Genomic DNA, 21,360 nt, shown 5'->3' on the forward strand with positions numbered 1-21,360 from the left:
CGGGTTCGTGGGAGTGTGATATAGTCAATCTGCCAGGACTCCCCCATTTATATTTCAGTCATCACCCTCCATATGACAGGGGTTTTAGCTGCTTGGCTTGCTTAATTGCAGCACATGTTTAACATTCATGGATAACCTGTGCGATAGTGTCCATGGTCAAGTCCACCCCTCGATCATGAGCCCATCTATATGTTGCATGTCTTCCCTGATGGCCTGAGGTATCATGGGTCCACTGAGCCATAAATAGCTCACCCCTATGTTGCCAGTCCAGGTCTACCTGAGACACTTCAATCTTGGTGGCCTGATCCGCCTGCTGGTTGTTTTGATGTTCTTCAGTGGCCCGACTCTTGGGTACATGAGCATCTACGTGACATACTTTTACCACTAGCTTCTCTATCTGAACAGCAATATCTTGCCACAGTGCGGCAGCCCAGATGGGTTTACCTCTGCGCTGCCAGTTGCTCTTGTCACCCCCAGAGGACATTTGCCACCATCCATGAGTCAGTATAGAGATAGAGCACTGGCCACTTCTCCCTTTCAGCAATGTCTAACGCTAGCTGGATGGCTTTCACCTCTGCAGACTGACTCGATTCACCTTCTCCTTCAGCAGTTTCTGCGACTTGTCGTGTAGGACTCCATACAGCAGCCTTCCACCTCTGATGTTTTCCCACAATGCGACAGGACCCATCTGTGAACAGGGCATATTGTCTCTCATTTTCTGGCAGTTTATTATACGGCGGGGCCTCTTCAGCCCATGTCACCTCCTCCTCTGCCGACATTCCAAAATCTTTGCCTTCTGGCCAGTCCATGATCACTTCCACAATTCCTGGGTGACTGGGGTTTCCTATGCGAGCTCATTGTTCTTCAACCTTCAGCAACCCCACAACTGAAGGGTCTTGAGAGAGACCAGGCAGGGTAGACAGCTGTTCAATCTCCTCCATCTCCAATGCAGCTATACCAAAGGCCCGATGGTATCCTTTTGGGTTCTTGAAATACCCCCTCCTGAGATAATCTATACCAAGGATGCACGGGGCCTCTGGGCCAGTCACAATGGGGTGTTTATGCCACTCATTCCCGGTTAGACTCATTTCAGCTTCCAGTACGGTTAGCTCTTGGGATCCCCCTGTCACACCAGAGATACAGATGGGTTCTGCCCCTTTATAACTTGATGGCATTAGGGTACATTGTGCACCAGTGTCTACTAGAGCCTTATATTCCTGTGGGTCTGATGTGCCAGGCCATCGAATCCACACTGTCCAGTAGACTCGGTTGTCCCTTTCCTCCACCTGGCTGGAGGCAGGGCCCCTCTAATCCTGGTTAGAGTATCCGTTACTCGCTTTTTGCACATGTGAATCAGAAGTCCCTTCAAGAGGATCAGAAATGAGATCAGCCCTTCTACTGCATCTGGGGGACTGCTCACAGGAAACTGGAGCAGCAGTTTTCCAAGAAGAATCCTCTTTTCTGATTGCTTTTTCTTGCAACTCCCGTACCCGTGCATCCAGGACTGAGGTAGGTTCTCCATCCCACTTCCTCATGTCCTCTCCATGGTCATGCAGGTAATACCACAGGTTAGCCCGTCGTGTGTACTTTCTCTCTCCTCTCTCTTGGGCAGAGGAATGCTTACTCCCAATAGCTGCGATGCAGGCCTGTACAGGCGGGGAGGAGGACATATCCACTTTGAATTGCTGGAACTCTCGGGACAACTCCTCTACAGCTGAGACACAGGCCCGTAGGGAGGAAGAGAGACTTCCTTCGTATTGCCGGAGTTGGACAGCCAATTTGTCCACCGTTTGTCCATAGTCTTCTTTCCAGGACATTACTGCCAATGAGTTGGCATAGGTTGGTGGTGCACTTCGTAGAAACTTCCGCCACATCGGTTGTGTGCATTGGACTTCATCTGGATCTGTGGGTGACTGCGCATTTTCTGGATCATTATAAATCACCTCCAGCACGGCTAATTCCCTCAGGTACTGGATACCTCTCTCCATGGTGGTCCACCTGCCTTGGTGACATGTAATTTCATCCTTGAAGGGGTATCTTTCCTTTACACCTAACAGAAGTCGCGTCCAGAGGCTGAGGACTTGTGTTTTTCTCCCAATTGCCTTGTCGATGCCCCCTTCCCTAGACAGAGATCCTAACTGCTTGGCTTCCTTACCCTCTAATTCCAAACTACTGGCCCCATTATCCCAGCATCGGAGCAGCCACGTAACAATGTGCTCACGTGGGTGGCGGCTAAAATCTTTTCGCATGTCACGCAACTCACTCAGGGATAGAGATCGGGTGATTATTTCAGGTTCTGCCTCTTCGTCCTGAGGGTGCTGCCTAATATCAAGCAGTGTTTGGTAGATACTGGCCAGGGCCCAGCACAGTGCAGTAAGTTGTGCATCTCTGGAATAGCCACAGCATTTTCCTTTCAAATATTCTACCACTTCTTGAGGGTTCTGTAGTTGTTCGGGAGTGAACTTCCAAGCCACTGGAGGTGAGAAGTTCCCTAGATACCTGCCCATATCCTCCCACATGCCGTGCCACCCGTGAATATCCTTTGGGGCAGATCTCTGGGTGGTACTCTTAAAGAGCCTTTTTGTAGCCCTCAACAAAACCTGAAACATATTCAGGAGGCATAGCACTAACAGCACACTGGCTTGCGTATCCCAAGGATATTCAAAATTCTCGAAAGCTGTTGTAATTAGTCGGAAGGAGAGAAGGGAGGCGAACGGACAGGGGGAAGTATCCCCCCCTAACTTCCCCATGGATTGGGTGTAATTACCAATAAAATCCGACAGAAGGTGCCCAAAGTATGGAAGTGATATCACTGCCTCATACAGATACCAGCTTAACCTCATGACCAGTGATGTAATCATTTCACAAGTCGACATTGCCCAGTACAGCAAAATGATAATCCCAATCACTCTCCCAGAGGTGATAAACGTAACTACAGGCAATACATAGAGCATGTAAGAACTTACAAAACGCCACCATGTAAACAACTGAACCAACATTGTGACTAACGTCTATTTATCTAATATTCGTATGACAAATTTGTTTCAACACGCTCTGGCCAGATCTGTCGTTATCTCAACCCTTCTGCCCAGCGTTGGGCGCCAAAAAGGACTCTCACTGGCGTGGTTCCAGCCCAGCCGGTAACAAAGGACCACGCAGCCGCTGGCTCCCTCCTCCCGCCCCCCTCCGGTGGGATGGGGGGGAGAATCGGAGGAGAGAAAAGGAAGAAAAAACAAACCAAACCAAAACACAAAACGGAACCTCAGGGGTTGAGATAAGGGCAGGCTACTGGGACAACACGCAAAAAAAAGAGAAGTTACAACAACGGTACTAATAAAAGGAGTGATGCACAGTGCAACTGCTCACCACCCGGAACCCGACGCTCCGCCACTTCCCCCACCGAAAGTCGAGAGAGCTCCCCCCAGCCCACTCCCCAGTTATATACTGGGCATGATGTCACATGGTATGGAATAGCTCCTTGGCTAGTTCAGGTCAGCTGCCCCGGCTGTGCCCCCCCACCTCCCAAGTTCCTGTAAAAATTAACTCTATCCCAGCTGAACACAGGACAGCTAATTAAACTAGAACAGCCAATTCCAATTCCTTTTTTTTTTTTTTTTTTTCATTTCACTGCTGTGCTGATTTACTTCAGTTTATTTAGTGTTTAAAAATGGTTTCTATTTAAATTTGGAAGGGAAGAAAAATAAATCTGCTAAATATATTTCTATTCAGATCATATGTTGTGGCTTTTCTCTTTCTGAAGAATGAGGTCTAATTTTTGAACCTGAATTCACTTGGCACTAGTCTTGGCTTCAGCAACACTGGGTTTCCTTTTGTTTTAAACTAATTCCCTTTTTCCTACTGCTGGGCTACATTTATGTCTCTATGCTAGCAAAGCTTTTATGCATGTGTTTGGTTTGAAAGTGTTCATCTGGGCAAAGTTAAGTAAGTGTATTTGAGGATGGGGCTCTAAGTGTGTTTTATGGTGGTCCTTGGTGCAATGGTGTGGACCTGAAGAATTGCCAGTCCAGCTACCCATACACATGCCATTTACATATGTGTTTGCAAAAAGATGCAGCTCATCTTTTTGCTTTCTTCTCTGTCCCTCACACTGGGAAGCCAGGGCCTTGTTCTTTTCTGGGTAGAGCGTGGTTCTTTGAGGGGAAGGAAGGTTACTAGATACTTGCTGCTTTTGGAAGAGAGAAAAGGTAGAAAAGAGCAGGAGGATATAAGGTGTACTCAACAGCACAGGAATTTCCATACGCTTCTTTGCAAAGTATTTTTATAATAGATTAAAGCTTTATCTTAAACACTTAGGCTTGGCTAGAATATGTTTCTCAGTGAGGAATGCATGACTGAGAAACATGGAAAAAAACAGCTGGGGGGAAAAAAAAGCTAAGAAAAATAGAGATTTCATGTCATTTCTGATGAGCTATGTGACTGCCTTTTGTCCCTTAAGTCCCAATCCTCAAAGCTGGTCTGGATGGGTTGTCTGAGCTCCTGGGCCTCCAGAGGGTTTTTGAGACAGGTTTCTCTGTGCATAGGAGTTTCTTACTAGTAGCTGGATGTGTAACTTAGCTGCACTCTTCTGAAAAGGTTTTCTTGAGGACAGTGGACAGTGAGGCTGTTAGTTATCTGCCCTAGTCATAACACTACTTGCTTCAATTTTTTGTTATTGTTACTTAAAGCTTCATCTGTTACAGCAAGTAAGCAAGCAAAATGTAGATACTTCAGAGCTAAAGGTATGAATAAAATCTTATGCAGATAGAATTTGGTAGATGCAAAACCACAGTCCCAGCAAGCAACCACAACTAAGTGAAATATATATATTAAAGGAAAGAAGTTCTTAGCATGCATGGTAGCAGAAGATGTCATGCCTATGGGAGATCTGATTTATGGTGGAAACCTTAATTTTTGGCCACATTCTGAGGTCGGTTTTTTGAGTAAAACCTGCATTGCCAAGTCAGGCCAGTGGGTCCTTGAATTTTCTGCTCTGAGCGTAACATCATTCCCCTCTGGGTTCAGGTACTTGGTGGGTCGATGTTGATCCTGCTTGTGGCTGTATTTTCACAGGGAGTGTGTAAGTTTAGTGCCCATATCCAGGTTTGACATGCTTTAGTCCTGAGACCCTGGGGTGGCTCCTTTTTGATGCGCAGACCCATGCCGGTACCTCACACCTGTGCTGGATGCTCAGCACCTCGCAGGACCTGTCCTTTGCCCTGTAGACCTTTCAGCCCAAGGAGCTGCAAGCCTGCCCTCTACCCTGGAGCAGCAGGGACCATGTAGCTCTTCACCCGCAGCCCTTCCCTCCCTCCTCCAGCTTCAGCCCTGCTCCGTGCCTTGCTGGTGGGATGCCCGGGGTGCCCCCCTGCCTCCCCACGCCTGCAGAGCAGCCCTGAACCTGCCCCTCGGAGGCTGGATCTCTGCTCATTAGCCGATGTTTGCTGAAACCGGATACCTGGGGCACCCCAGCCAGCGAGCGGAGTCCCCTGGCTGCAGCTATTTAAAAGGACAAGGGCAGCCTTCTAATTCCCACCTCTTTCCCATCCATGTCCCTCCCAGCGCCCGGTCCTAACCTCTCTTCTCTCCTGGATCCCTGCAGCATCCATGACCCACGAGTGGAGCGACGGCCCGAAGGGGACCTGCCCGCACCAGTCCTGGGGAAGGATTATCTGTTGAATTTGGGGGAACCTCAGCCTTGCCAGAAAGCCTTGGCTCGCTCACAGCCCGTGAGCCTGGCGGGCACTCGCTGGCTTCCAGCACAGGAGACACCTTGAGACTTTAGGGGAAGGAGGGAGGAAAGGGTTTGGTGTTTTAGGGGTTTTTTTTCCCTCCTTTTGCTTTTTTTTTAATTATTATTTTATAAGCAGTAGAAATTGCTGTAAGCTGCTGGGACAAATGAATGCCAATGAACACAGGGCTGCGAGGAGACGGTGCACAGCCTCTTGCCTCGCTGCAAAGTAAGTGCCCAAGGCAGAGATGCTGTGCAAGGGGGAAGGGAACAGGGCCGAGGGGGCACCCAGGGGTGCAGGGAGGAGGTGGGAGGGCACCACCGGTGTGGTGGGCTGCCCTCACCTGCGTGAGAGAATCCTATGGAGCTGAGGGACTTGCTGTGTCCTGGTGTGGACAAGAGGGATTTGCCTGTCACCCTGGGGCGTGCACGGTGGCTGGGTCCTAGCTCGGTGGGATTTTGCAAGAGCTGGAAGAGGAGGGGGCATAGGGATGCAGGTTTTACCCCCACGCAAAAGTCCCCTCTCCTGGCAGAGCTGGCTAAGTGGACTTGGGATCCGATTTACTTCAATGGACCTTGCATAAGAAAACTCATTCCCCTCTCCCTGTCCTCCGGGCTGCGGCTTCCACTACTTTATGCTGGAAGGAGAGGGGGCTCTGGAGATGCCCCATATGCAGTCCCCTGTCTCCCCCCTCCCTGCAGAGCCAGGGCGAGGAGGCAAGCAGGGGCAGGGGGAGGCTTTTCTCCTGCAAGCCTGAGACCCCTGCACAGGCTCCCAACTGCCTCCGCCAAGCGCTGAGCCCAAGGGAAAAGCTGCGTCAGGTACCTTTATAACAGGGGACCTTTGCTAGCCTGTGGCGAGGTGGGTCGAAGCCAGCTTGGGCAGAGGGCTCACGGCCCCCGGCAGGTGAGCGCAGCGGAGCAGCGATCTCCATTAGCAGCCTCCCCCAGACCAGCAGCCTGTGCGTTTCCTCCACGGAGCCTGGAAGGGGTCTTCGATCGCTTCTCTGCAGCTCTTGTGGCCAAAAGGGTTTCTTTTTTTAATTATTTATTTACTTTGTATTATTTTTTGTAAGTGCTTCAGTGTTACAGAGGAGGGCAGCAGAGAGAGGCAGCAGGGACATCCTTAAATAATTTTCATTTCTCAAAATCTGCCTTTTCCTCTTCTCTCTAAGTCCAGAGGAGAGATCCTTGGGGGGGGTGGGAGGCACATCTGCACTGCAAATAAAAATAATAATTACAACCACCAACCAAACAACAAAAAAAAGTAACAGCTAAGAAAAAAACACTTTAAATCAAGGACTTTGGAAATCAGAGATCACAGAAATTGTACTATTAAGGGGGAAAAAAAAAAGAGGCAAGAAATCCAGCGACCATGGGCCAGCCTGGCTTCCTAGCGTGTACTTTCTGTTCTCTCTCCTTTTTCCCAAGGTAATTGCAGTCTGCCGAGAGGGAGTTAAATGGGATTAAAAGATCTGTGTAAGCAAAAGGACCCAGAAGAGAAGGAGGAAGGAGTGAGCCGTCCGGGCCAGGGGGTGTCTTTGACACAGCTGAGCCCCTTAGAGAGGCAGAGAGCTGAGCTCCTGGGAAGGATGTACCCACAAACCGGCCTGTCCCCCTTTTTCTGATGGATTGCCGCAAAAATTGCCCGAAAGAGACAATGCACTAAACGTGATGGAGCCGGAATCAGAGCCGGTCTCCAGACTCAGAGCTACAGCAGCAGGCAGGGGGTGAGTACAAAGTCCGACTTCTCCTGGCGCTGGGGAAGGGCATCCCGGGCGGGGATGGGGGTGCCCGGGGAGCCGGGGGATCCCGGGAGGGCTGCGGGAGGGGAGAGCCGGCCCGAGAGGGGAGCTCCGCTCCCGGGTGGCTGGGGATGGGGTGGGGGAAGACATTCCTTCTGCCAGGGGATGATGTGAAAACTCCTGGGCTGGAGAGGAGAATGGGCTGGGAGAGAAGGGAGGCCACGCTGGAGCAGGAGGGTGGGAATGGGCTTGGGGTGTTGCGGAAAGGGGCGAGAGCGGGGGGCTCGGGGCCGGGAAGGGCAGGAGGAGCCCCCCCCCCCCCCCCCCCCGCCTTTCCCACGTACTGTGGAAAGGAGCTCCCAGCCCGGGAACTGGTCCGGGGGGTGGGCGCCGATGTTGCACCCACGCGAGATGCAGGAACGGGCAGTTCCACCTCCCCGCTCCCCCTCGCACACCTACACCCTTGCCGGACAGGGGCAGGGGCAGGGGGGGCAGGTTCCCCGGCCCCTGCTGGGAGCGGGAGTGGGGGGGGGGGGGGCGGGGGGGAATGCTGCTCCCTGGCCCCGTCCCGCGGGGACGTGGGGGCACGAGTACCTGGAGATCGGCGCCGCGGTCCTCCGGGAAGTGGGAGAGCCATGGGAAGGGCTGAGGCACGGTCAGAGAGGCAGGCGGGTGCCTGGTGGCATGCTCTTCATGTGTTCAACATACACACGCGCGCACAAATAGCTCTTTCCGTCTAGATATGTGTATATATCCAAAATTACAGCACAGCCCCTGCCCGTCCTCTTCCTCGCACAGCTGGGACCAGCTTTTACTATTTTCATTGTTAAATTTGTTGTTGTTGTTATTTTCCTGGGGACTAACAAAGGGTTAATCCCTCTGGTTGCGTTGTCGGATGTAATGATGATTTACCGACACTCCCTTGGAAAGACTGGGATTCTTCTGCCTGGCAGTTTGAAAAAGTTGTGTACAGGATCCCTCTGCTTCTGCCAGGCTCGGCTGGGCTGCGAGATGGGACGAAAGGGTGGAAACGGGACAAGGAGATTTGGGGGTACCCCCCTCCCTTCCACCCCGAGGGTCACCCCGCTCCTGGCAGCCGCCCCTTTAGCGCAGCGCCGGGGTTTGGACGTGGATGAATGTGCAGTTTCCTTTGTAGGCTGAGCGCACGCTCTCCCTGCCTGCATGTGTCTGTGTGTAAAGTTCTGTGGAGAGATCACAACCGCTCCCAGGGGCTGCAAGCAGCTCTCCTTGAGAAGTTTTGTGTGTGTTTATATACTCATAAGGACTGAATTTCAGTGCTTTGGGTGGTGGTGGGGAGGGGAGTTGCACGGATGTAGCTGTGGTATGTCTGGAGATGCTGGTAACTGCAGCGTCTCCCAATTGCACCGTCTTAATGTTGGGCATGGTCTGGAGTGAACTGCCTGCCTGGGACCGTGCGAGGGTGGCTGTCAAAAATAGAGAAATTGCAAGGGGAACAAACAGATAAAGATTCCTTTGAAAGACGGAGAGGAGCGCGGCACCGCAGCGAGGGGAAGGGAAGGGCCCTGATGCTGGGGAGATACTTGGCACGAGGCACAGCCGCTGCACAGAGAACCAACTTGTGACTGTGATGGAGAAGTGGACCACAGTCATGCTACGGATGAGGACAGGGAGATTCTGCTCGAGTGCCAGGGCAATTCAGATCCTGCTGAGGACGGGGTTAGGAAACGGGGACCCAGGAGAAGGCAGCGTGGCTGCCTGCTCTCCGGAGGTCTATATCTGGTTTTGCATCTCGGTGTCCCAGGCTAGCGCCGTGCACGGCTGCACGAGGTTGAGTGTTGCAGTGCCATGGGAAATCTGCGCTTTGGTCTTTCCTGGGGACTCTGAATATGTGCGCCTTTTGTTCCCAGGATCTCCTCTGGCTTAAATACCTCACCAGTGTGCTGCTGATCCATTCCCTCCTCAGCAGAGGTCGCTTGCTACCCTTTGCATTATCTCCCGATGGGCTTTTTGGTGCTGGGTTTTGATTTACTTGGCAGGGTCGAGTGCTGTGCATCCTACCATCCCCACAGCTGGATGTTCCTGTTGAGGCCGTTAGTCTTGGAGAGGGTTCTCTGAGCCCAGGGCTGGCTTCTGCCTGGGCTTGCCAGGCCACCCTTGTGCCACCGACTCTTCCTCAGGGTGGGTGAGGGTTGTGCTGCCTGAAGGCAGCTTGTAATGGGAACTTACTGATGCATTCTCACGTGGCACTGGGGATCCCGCGTGTCCCAGTGCTCCTGCAGCATCCTCCGGAGCGGGGCTGGTGGCTGAGGAGCTGCCAGACATGCAGGAGACCCCTGGACGCGAGTGGGAGGGTTGGCTCACCAGGGAAGGAGAAGCAGTTGCAGAGTGTGCTGAAGCCTTGTCCTGGCTCGAGCAGGCAAAGCTTGTAAAACCAGAAGAACAGAAAGTTTTACAGGCTTTGAGAGCTTAAAATGCTTCTCCTGATCATTTCCGTTGATGCATTTTTAGTGAACACAGGCTCACTAAACCACAGAAGGTTTTGCATTCAGCTGTGCATTGAAGATGTGTCCAGACCGTAGTAGCACTTGTGCTGTTCGGCTGTGGTTGTGCCACCTTGGCTCCTTCCCGCCCCAGTGCCACATGCTGGCCATGGAGGAAGCTTGCTTCTTGTTCCTGAGGCCTCCGGTGGGTGCCTGCTTGCTGTCACAGCCCTGGGTTGTTGGTGTAATGCTGGTCCGGGGCTGCCTGGCCCATGTGCTGGATGAGAAAGCCACAGGCGCTGTGGTACAGCACCCATCTGGCACCACCAAGGGGGGTCAGCCCCTGGGAAGGCCTGAAAGGGCTGCAAGAAGGCACGGGTCCTGTTTTAAGAGGAAAAGACCATTGCATGCAAGCCGGGCAGGTGATCTGGGGACAAATTATGGTACTGCTGGACAAATTCAGCAATAGGAGCAATAGTCAGGCAAATGCTGTGTGTGTGCTGGGCGCCTTGGGGTAGAGAGGAGGCAATTACACAGCCTCCTGGAGCTGTGTCCCGGGAGGGAAGGGCAGTGTCACAGCCACGGGTTACAAACTGAGGTCCAGTGTCCAGGTGTCCCCTCTCCCGCTGCCTCGATGTGCGTGTCTGAGCAGATCCTTTTAATAAATCTCCAGTTTCATCCCCTTTCTGCAATGGGTTGAGGGGATAAAATCTGCCTTGCTTAAAAACAGTGTTTATAGAGGTTACATTATTGACCGAAGGTTGCTTAGGTCTTGTGGTGAGGAGGTTGTAGGAAATCTCTGACCAGAGACAGACACAGAGCGTGTAGGTTTTTTCCCCCCCCCTCTCTCTTTCTTTGCCAATTTGTTGGGGGCATAAGTAGAAATGATGGACACTTACTGAAGTGCAAATGGAAACAATGGGGAATTCTATACAGCTCTGCCAAACCCCATTCACAAAATGAAGGAATGCAAAGGCGTTTGTTGGAAGGACAAAAAAGGAGTTAGATGACAGATCACGCTTAGCACTTCTGTTTGTCGAGGGCTCCAGTTGCTAACTGAGAACACAAAGGCAAGGGCCAGTAGTGAGTGTTGTCACTTCACACAGCAGCAAAGTCAATAACCCAGACAGACGGGGGTGGTGAGCAAAGAGGAAACCAAGTAATGGGTTGTCAGGAAAGATCCCCCATTGTAGAAAGTTGCTGGGAGGTATCTGGGAGGGTATTTGAGTCATCACAACCATGTCAGTCAGTCTTGCATCTAGCGGGTGAGGAAGCAGGTTGTCACGGCAGGAGCTCAAAGGAGCTGGTTAGCTCTGGGCTAGCTTTGTGCCAAGCTCTGGTTCCTAATTAGGAGGACAAGGACCAGTGGTTTGAGACCCATTGGCCCTCGGTCTGCAGATATCAGCATAAACCCTTGGAAGAACAAGGTGTGAGGTGTCTGCAGGAGGGAAGGTTGGCCACACTGATGCTTCATCTGCATGCTCTGCGTACTGCAGGTCTGCGTTTCCCTCCCGGAGGAATCCTAAGAGGAGCTATAAGTACTGGGGGAGCAAATACCAGGCCTTTATGCATCCAGACCCTCCTTGTTCCTGGCTGATGTGCAGGCTTTTAGGAGAGCGAAGCCTCTTTGCAGTACTTGAGACCTACTGCTGTACCATTGCCAGGAGCTGAGGTCCCTCCCCTTTGTGAATACGATTCCTCCCTTTCCTCGGGCCCCAGTGGGTCCCTCTTTCGCTACCAGGGGCCTCCTCCGAAGGAAGCAGCAGCTTTTTCTGGGCCACAGTTGCCAAAGCCCTGAGACAGACCTCTACAGGCACAGCACTAAGGGCATTTTCATCCTGAATTAAGATTAGATTTGGCAGAAATGGTGCCAGAGAAACCATGGGAATTTCTGGGTTTGCACACCCGCTCCAAACTCTGGGGCAGGGTGGAAGAATTCAGACGTTCCTGTTCAGGATCAGCCCAAGGATGGGTCGGCGGAGTCTGGCCTAGAGAGTTTCCCATCCTAGGGAGTTTCCCTGTTTGGGCTACTGGGGTCTCCAGTAATAACGGTGGGACAATCTTTGAAACTCTCCGCTTTGCACTCTGCTCAGGGTGCTGTTAAAGCTCAGGCAGCCACACTGATGTCCCACTTTATCTTCTCCCCTTATGGCTGCGTGTGCAATGAATTTCTAGTTGTCATCTGAAGATCTGTTTTGATAAACACGTGCCTAGGAGCAGTGGATTCTGGATGTGTTGCGTACTTGATGCTGGATGATACTTTGGGGGAGTTTTTTGAACATTAAAATCTTATGGGGGTACTGATTTTCATTCTTCCCTGCTTAATATTGACAGTTTCTAGATCACTCTTAGATTTCTCAGTATTTTTAAATGACCATGGAAATGTATCTATCTGGGCCATATCTGCTTGTCTTAAAATTGTAGATGGTGAACGGGGGTTAAAAATTAATACCATTTCAGACATCTCAGAAACTCTCCCCTTAGCATGCTGGGTTTTGCAGCAGTGTCTGTGTACACCAGACAAAATCTTTGACTGGAGGTGTATATCAATAGCTGGTCTATACTGTAGAAAAAGTCCAGCAAAGGACTATGCAGGGTCAATACAGGGGCATCTACATAACTTCTTCAGAAACTGAAGGTGAGAGGAGAAATAACACATTTTCCAGAAGCCCAGAAAAGAGAGTAGAAGTCTGCTCTGCAAAGGATGATACTAGTACAAAATAAGATTTCTGCCCCGAAAAGCTGGGAGGGGAATCAATGCCATCATGCAATTTAAAGCCTCGATATGTAGGTTGTGATTTTTGTTTCCTGTTGACTATCAAAACTGCTGGGTGTCTTGTGAAATAGCATCTCCATTCACGTGCAGAGGATCTTAAGCAGCATAGACATTTTCTCCTTTTAAGATACACTGTCTGATCTACAGTTAGAAATGTAGCTTTGCCTTTCTTGAAAAGCAATTTTCAGCATCCAGCTGGCTTTATGGTCTTTTGGACAGAAAAAAATGCACCTGAATGGAGCAGAGTGGGGGGGAATCATTTTTCTGCCCTGCAAGAATGTTTGCAATTTCAAAGACATTTCCCCACTGTAAATGAGGGAGAAAACAACAACAACAAAAAAATTAAATGCTGCTTTGGGCCCCTCTACATTTTCTTCAGCTTCAACCCATCATCTAAGCAAACAAGATGTTTGGACTTCTTTTTTTAAGGCAGAGGCAAATCTTTTAATTTAAAAAAGCTGAAATTGTTCCAACCAATTCCAGAAATTGTGAAGTGGAGAATTAGCTGATCACAACTGTTTTACAGATTGCTTCAGCTTTGTCAGACTTGCACTTTTTTGAGGATAATTCCTGACCAAGTCTTCTTAGAGGCTATTGTCTTACTATTGTCCTTAGTTCAGTGTAGTGCTTTATTCCAGTGGTTGTCAGGTAAGAACCGGTATGTTCAACAGGATTTTTCCTTTACTTTTGCTCTTGAGGTTGCCACCCTGAATGTGACTTTACTGGGGCTGTAGCAGCAAGACACGCTGTGCACACGCCACCTGGAGAGGTGATAACTCTTCTTTAGCCTCCAGGTCACAACTTGCCGCTCTCAGAAGTCTGACCTTTCAATGCTCAGTAAGAAGATGGCAAGTGAGCCTGGAAGCTGAAAATGCAGGGCACAGTTTTGCAATTGTATGCTGATTAGCAGTCATGATTTCATCAGGTCTCTGGATTGGTGCCTACCACCATGTGCAGGGACCTCCTGCCTGTTCTGAAGCCCCAGCAGAAGTGGTGCCTAGACCTTCTGGTTGCTTTTTGTAGGAACTCCTCAGGATGTTTATCCTTGGCTGCTACCTGCATGCACGTGGTCCTCACTGGGAAGATGCTAAAATCACCATTAAGGCTGAGAAGTGTTATTACCAGTTTTCACACTTCTCTGTCCCTCTCTGTTGCCTTTTGCCTTGCACTTTTGGCACTGGTTGGTTCCCATGGGCTGATCACAGGAGTTCGCAAAAAGTAGCGTAGCAAAATTAAGCTGTAGTCAGTAGCTTCAGTTTGTTATAAAGGGAGTTTGTCTGCACTGGAAAACTTTTAGGGTTCATGTGAGCTTATATCATACGTATTTAGGGGCACTTCTTCACCTAGTGACTATAGCGGTGGGATCCTCATTCTGGTCTTCATAGGCCCTATGCAATAAAAGAAATGAATGCTTTTAGTGGGTACCTCTTGATAGCATCTCTGTGGAAATCACTGGTTGTGGGAAGAAGCCGAGATGAAGGCAAGGTGGGTTTGATAGCTCTATATAAGGAGAAAAATCTTCTTTTACTATCGCTGCTCAAGCTGCTTATGCAATCCTGTCACTGCAGAATTGTAACGGAAAAAGAGCCTGCATTATAAAATCCTGCAATAATTAACAGCCCCATCAGTCGCAGGTCTGCCATTTGGAAGCTGCTTTTGCTTTTTCCATTAAGTTGGTAAATTTTGCCAAAGTGTTTTTCTTCAGTGTTTTGGCACTCGGCCCCACTCTCAACTCTTATGGTATTGGCTGTGCAAGGGGTCCAGGAGCAAGACTGAGGCCAGCTGGATCCCATGCTGCGCATTCGTCTCCTTTATAGCCCCGTCAGTGTCACTGGAATGAAATTACGTGCTGGATTTTCCCCTAAGGCTTGTTCCCCTCACTGTGTTGGTCAATAGGGACTTTGGAAGCAAATTTGGGTTGTGAAGGTACCCCTCCAAAAAAAGATCTGGACTTCAATGAGGTGTGGGGTGTGCACCAGTGTTTGTACATAGCTGTGTACAAATCTGATCCTCACCAGAGAAAAGGTGTTCTTAATGCTTGGGACTCCTGCTGCCCTTGGTGTTCGCATGAAGTTGGTCACCCCTTTCCCCTTGTCTTCTTGTGCTCTCATCAGGCGGTCAAACGCGGTTGATACCCAACAAGGTCCGTGCTCCATGCACACATGGAATTGCGTCCGCATCTTAAAACTCCATTGTTCCTTTGGAGGTGAGCACAGAAAGGCAGATCTCCCTTTGAAGTGGATTTTAGCCTCTTAAATCAGAAAAAGACTTCTGCTAGAGGTGGCTATGAAGAATCATACTATTCTGCTTCCTTTCCTACATTCCTTGAATGAACTGGGACACCAGCTCTCCTTGGACTCAGCAGTGTCTTCAGCCCAACAGCTGTGTCCCATGGGATGAAGTGGGCAGAAAACAACCAAGTCTCCCCAGCTGGAGAACATAGTGATAGTGAGGGTTTCCTGGTTAGCATATGGCTGGCTATAGAACATGGTGGAAGAATACCGTGATTTGGCTCTTCCAAGCTATTGTTCCTTCATGCATAAACTAAAGCAGCCCCAGAGCTCCTGAAATGAGCAGTGCAGTGTCAGGGTAATGGAAACAGCAAATAATGATGTGGTTCATCTCATTTGTTTCCCAGCCGATGTGGGGCTGCTCCGGTATTTTGTCCCTTCAAGCCTTAAAATATTAGTTAGCGGCTGGATTCCTGCATGGATTTTTACATTCAAGGCCAGGTTTCCCCGCTGATGCGTAAATCACTGTGGCTTCATTTTAGCTGTGGGAAAGGGTCTCCGTCACTGGTGAGGGTCTGGCCCAGAGTAATACACTGTCTCAGAGGATGCTTTCTTGTGCTAAAGCTGATGCTTGATGGCAGGAGAAGAGTGGTCTCTAATCCCATTTGATAAATGATTTGTCTTTGCCAGATCTGAAGAGAGGAGCAGGCAGCACTTTGGCATTTCTTTGCATATCCCAGTGTTCACACTGGCTTGGCTGAAATGAAGAAAAACCTGTGGATGTCCCACACTGCTTTCTTCTGGCTGAGAGCTTCTGTAGTTTACATAATTTTCTCTGTTCCTCCAGCAGCCCTTGCTGATCAAGCTGTTAAATATCATCTCTAAAAGATGAGGGAATTCAATCTTCAAACTTTCCACTGACAGTTTTAAGTGAGTTTAACCAAGGAGTTTCCTATGTTCGTTATTTGGCTACAAATCAAGGAAGTTGGTGGGGGAAGGGGGAGTTTCAGCTACCTTTCTGGGCAGAGTTTTCCTCTCTGCTGCTGTTTTCAATGGCACTTGAAGGCTTAAAGTTGAGCTAACAGAAAGGTTTGTCCAATTCCGTCTCAGGCGTGAAAGGGTCTGCGAGAGTACTTTGCTTGGGAGTCTGCAGCTCTCTCGCCTTCTAAAATTTCCTTCCATACCCAGCTAATGAGAAAGTCATTAGTGGCAACAGCATAGGGTGCTGAGTGGTTATGAGCTGCCCCCATCTTTGCATCTGGGTGTAAAAAGAGGAATAGATCCATGTAGGATTTTGTATGTTTAGAATATTTTTAAGCAAGTAGTAAAGCATTAGGACTCAGAAATTTTTTGGTGAGATGCAGGTGACCTGTCACTGCATGTCAGCCTGTTTTCTACCCGTGTCCTCACAGATGCACATGTGCTCCTGGCATGTCTTTTGACCTTCCAATTTTGAATTATTTCTCCATCTTCTTGCATTTCTGATGTTCTGTCCAAGATGGGGCGAGTGCCAAGGAGTAGCAGCAGTGAAGGGACTGCTGATCTGGCACTGATGACCCTGCGTCTTGAAACACTGGTCTGGTCCTTGTTCAAGGCTTGATCCTTGATCAACAGTTCCTCTAATACCAGCGGGAAAACCTTCCACTGAATTCAGTGGGCTTTAGATGATTTAAAAGTAGCAAAATGAGATCTCAGTCAGAAGCAAGTGCTGTTCTGCTGAGCACTCATTCTCTACTTCCCAGAGACATGTGGACACTGCCACAGACTTTGCTAAACTTGTGATCAAGGAAAAGACCCTTAACGGGGGTGGGGGGGGGCTAGTTTTTGTTACTAATGTTGTAGAAACTCTTTATTTTTTCTTCTTTCCCAATTTTAGGGGATTCTGCTTTCTCTGGACTGTACTATGTTTTACCTGGTTCCTGGGACTCACACAGGGAAATTCTGAAGGTAAACTGCACCTTTTTTTTCTCTCTCCTCTTTCAACCAAAGTAAAAGCCAAGTGCTTTGGTATCAGTTTGGGACCATCATTTAATAATGTCTGAGCCTAGTGCACAGAAATGAATGCATTTATTGCTGATCATTGCAGTACTGATGATACAGATGACGCAGTTAACAGCTGGCAAAAGAACCAGTTTTTTACAGGTGATTACGTGCCCCACAGGATTTTCAGAAGTGCCTGTCTGTCTGGTGGAACTGGTGGGAATGAAGCACTTCGGTGTGTCTAAAATGTCACTGGCATCTACCTGCACTTGCTAGTACTTAACTGCTTTTAGAAAGTGCCCCCTGAGGCTGGGGCATTAAGGAATTAAGTGTCTCTGGCAGACAGGTTTTTCCTTGACTTGAATGCAACCCGATCATGCCTGTGCAGTCACATAGGATGTTGTGCATAAAGAAATGATGTAAGTTCTAAAAGTAAAAGCAAATTTAAGGGAGAAAAATTCCACAGGGGTGGTTGATAGTAGAATGACTGTCTGGCTCAGTCCCTGTGCAGTAGGGGAAGTATCCTATAGGGGAGTGATCATGCAACTTCACCCTGTCTTTATACCTCTTCTCCAGGTGTCCCCTCCCAGTGCTGCTGGGGACAGGACAAAAATTTGGGGTACAATAATCAATGATCCCATAAGAGGAGATAGAATGCTTCAGAGTCAACAAAAATAAAAATAAATTCATCTCTCACAGTTGGTAGTGGGAACTGAGCATCTCTGCAACATCTATTTTTAAAGGAGCCATCTCCTCTTAAAATAGTAACACCTCTTCCACATGGATGTTTTACACGGGTATATACTGGAACTGAAGAGCTTCCTCTGCAATCAGCAGACAGTAAGTGGACTAGCAGGCTCCAGGGCTCTCCTCTTAGTCTCCAAAACATGAAGGAAAAATAGAAAGTTGGTCAATGCTCAGCTGTAAGCCAGCCCGTGGAGCACTTTTTACGGGGGGGGGAAGAAAATACATCCCTGCCATCAGCAATTTTGAAAAATGTAATATTTTCCAAATTCTTCTTCAATGTGAGAGGTGAACATCTGGCTGAATTACTTAGTCAAGCAGTTTTCAGAGCAAGTTTTATGTCAGCTCATAAAGAGGCAGAACAAATACTGTGTCTTGGCATCTCTTTTTTTCAAGTAGATTTTAATGTGCTGTTTAGATTCATCTCTATCCATCATTTTACTCCCATGATAATTATGGGATCGTGCCATGGCTTTTGATTTGTTACCGTCAATCTAAAGGAAACTCTTTCACTCTGCTGTTATTGCATTACCTTAGTGTGGCAGATAACTCCCTTCTGAGATACTTCCTCTGTGATATAAGAATTTTAAAAGTCTTCCTTGGTTGCCCCACAATCAGAGACAGGCTCCTCTTCTGGGTGCCAGAAAGTAAACACTTCTAAGGAAGCAAAGGCTGTAAGGAAACATTGGTGACTTGAGACTGTATTATCACTCAGGTTTTTCAAACATGAGATTTACAAAAGCAGTAAGAGTTTGTTCATAGATCTGTGTGAGGATGAAATTAAGCCAATGCCGTGGGCTTTTGAAAACACCGTAGTTATTACTATAAGGCTTAGGGGTCTTCCTGCACACTGGAAAATCAGAGAACGCAGAGGATGATTTTTCCATAAGTGTTACAAATCCAAAAAAATCATGAGGTTAGTCAGTTCATCTGATGTGCACTGACTAAGGGTCTGGGCAGTAACTTTTGGAAATGTAGCATTTATTCAACCCAATTTTAGCTGTGGGCATCACATCTCAGCTGCTGGAATCTAGGAAGCTGCAAGTTATTTCTCTCCTGCCTTTTGGCTTCTTTTTCTTATAAAGCTTTTTGTGTGGGGGAAAGGGAAGGGAAAGAAAGGGATGGGAAAGAGAACAATAAAACATTTTATCCTCTCTTTCAGAGATGATCATGTGGCTGTTCAAGAATCTCTGTGCATCTTACTTCATGCATAGAGTCTGCTAGAAAAGTTTTTCCCAGTTGCTCAAATGTTGCTACAGAAATGTTGCAACTGTCTTCAAGGCACCTGGGACCAGGCAGCTCTAAGTGAATGGTTTTTTAAAGAATGTGTTTTGATGGAAAAATCCACAGAGGAAAAAATTTGAAGGGGAAAAAATGCTTTGCTAAACTTGGAGCTACTTAAGGAAGCCAAAATTACCTTGCATTTTATGTTAGTTGATGACATCCTGTCATCCCGGGGGACGTGCCCCACCAGCCCAGGGCAGTCAGCATGGGATGGAGAGGCAGATGGGCTGGGTGCACAGGAGTTCTGAGCTGTGTACCTGGATCTGGTGCTGGAAAATCCACATACGTGTCCTGAATGAGGTCTCTTTTAATCAGGTTTTGCGTAGGCATCTAGAATTTGGCTCTACCTTAGTGAGTTCTGAGGGAAAGGAGTGGTTGGGTTGTGCTTTTTTTTCCTTTTTCTTAAGCACTGTTGGATGCAGTTGCTAACGAGGCAGCTGGATTGGTATTGCAAACAGCAGCGGCATCCTCTGAGCGGGGAAACATCCTTATATTTTTGCTGAGCAGCTACCATATGAATAGTTCCTGGAGTGTAAAGCATCTCTGCCTAGTAGAGACACACCACTGTCTGTCTCTGGGAGAGAACCTAAAAATACATGTAGGAATTGGAAGCTGGAGTCTAGCTCCTAGTTTAACTGGTAAACTTATTTCCTTAGGGCTAAATCCTGATGCCTTTGAAGTCTGTGGCAAGGGTCCCACTTGACTTTGCTAAAGCCAGGCTTTGGCCTTTACTATTTCATGGGCTCTGGAGATTATCCAGTATGAAGATACTGCTGTGATTCCTTCATTCAGTGCAGAGGGGAAGGCTGTACCTTTGCTATGCTGAGGGACAGCCCCATTGGGCAATATGGCAGAAAAACAGTGGGCGACCAAGGATTTCATAGTATGGGAGAAGTACCATTATTTACACTTGCACGTGCTGTACAGCAAATTATCCCCTCTGCCTAGAGTGGGAAAATTTCCATCCCCTTTTGCATCTGATGCATCTTTTCCAGGGTAGGCTCTGCTAGAAAATGAGTCAAGTTGCATTAAAAGAGGGAGGTGGGAATAAAGCTGATCTCAGACAAAGTAAATATTGATTGACTTGTTCTTACATACAAAAATGGCCACGGTTTTTGCCAAAATCAAGGAACAGAGGTTTTCTCATTATTCTTCTCCCTTCCTGGCCAGCAACACTACAGGCCTCAGACTGGCTTGAGTCTACAACCCCTCTGGCCAACATTGAGGATCTCTTTTAAGTGCCAGTTCCTCAAACATTGGGTATTGTGCTGAAAATTTAGTAGTTAAGGGTGAAAGAGGCCAAATTCCAAGGCTCCTTTGGAGAAGGAGCTCATTTTTTCTTTGAACAACCTTTGATTTACTTTTCCTTTTAATCTAGAAAAGCTACAATCCCATGGTGTTAGCTGATGTGCAGCCATGATTGGCACTGCCGCATTTCTGATTGTTAAATTCTTACCTTGCGAGATCAGCATTTGGATTATATAGCCCAGGCTAGCTTCCCCAAAGAGCACTTAAATACAAGAGTTAGCTGGTGATCAAGTAATAGGGATTGCATTTGGGCAGGGAAGAGGGAAGGAAATAGTTATCCTAGCTCGTTTTCAGCAGTGGTAGTGTCATAGTAATCATTATAGCCTTATCTTTATCTGTCTATACCATTAGGCCAAATGTTCAGGCTGGAGTAAGAGAACAAGCTTTTGGGCACATGAGCACCTTTTTCAGGTCTGGGCACATTTACCTTTGCAGCTTTTCTCATGTAGACCTCGGCATCTTCCCCAGTTAAGTAGTTCAACTGAGACTGCTGCCAGCTGGCTCCAGTTTGTGTGGCTCTTGCCTGCTAATCTGCCTTGGACTCCAAGCTGTGTGTGACTCCTGTTAGACCTTCAGGCCAGAAACCAGAGGATTCTGCTTGTCTGTCCATTGCAGACTTCTCCTGGAGTTGGTGGAGAAAGATAGGTACCTCTGGACATCAATCCCTCTCATCTTGTCTTGAACAAGGCACGTAGCTCCTAGGGGATAAACGCTGAAGGGGAGTCCTACCTTTACTGCTCAGTGGCAGCCATAACTAATTTCTCAGATCTTCACAAACCAAGTCTGGTTTCTCCAACCTATTAAAATAATTTAAGGCTGTAAGATGATCCTCTGGGAAAGAAGTACTGCTGTAGAGAACCTTAAGTGGTTCAGTGAAATCTAGGTGCAATTCTTTCATGCTGGGAGGCACCTTCGCTTCCCTAAACTCTCCAGAGTCTCAAAGATCAAAAGCTGCTTCTTGCTAATTTGGAGAGAGACAGATACAAGGCCTTTGCTCCCTTTGATAGTTCTGTTACTTGCCTTCTGGGGATATAAAATTTTGCAATCCCAGCAAAGTCTGTTGTTCAAATTCCTTTCCAGCTGTGTGGTCAGTACTAAGAAT

At 48.3% G+C, this 21,360-nt stretch overlaps 1 protein-coding gene across 3 annotated transcripts in view; it reads left to right on the forward strand.

The window, feature by feature from the left end:
* The window catches only part of LOC126052149 (collagen alpha-1(XXVII) chain-like), a 213,607-nt gene that overhangs the window by 43,125 nt on the left and 149,122 nt on the right, over window positions 1–21,360 (forward strand). The window contains exons 1-3 of one of the 3 annotated variants that reach the window (XM_049832392.1): window positions 5,898–5,957; window positions 7,160–7,458; window positions 16,819–16,889. In XM_049832392.1, the coding sequence (XP_049688349.1) occupies window positions 7,403–7,458; window positions 16,819–16,889 (127 nt within the window). In that variant the 5' untranslated portion in view covers window positions 5,898–5,957; window positions 7,160–7,402. Of the gene's footprint in view, window positions 1–5,897; window positions 5,958–7,108; window positions 7,459–16,818; window positions 16,890–21,360 lie in introns of those variants that run through there. The other 2 variants (XM_049832394.1, XM_049832395.1) reach the window with 2 other exon arrangements.

The sequence above is a fragment of the Accipiter gentilis genome, chromosome 29 (genome assembly GCF_929443795.1).
Source record: "Accipiter gentilis chromosome 29, bAccGen1.1, whole genome shotgun sequence".
NCBI classification, from domain to species: Eukaryota; Metazoa; Chordata; class Aves; order Accipitriformes; family Accipitridae; genus Astur; species Astur gentilis.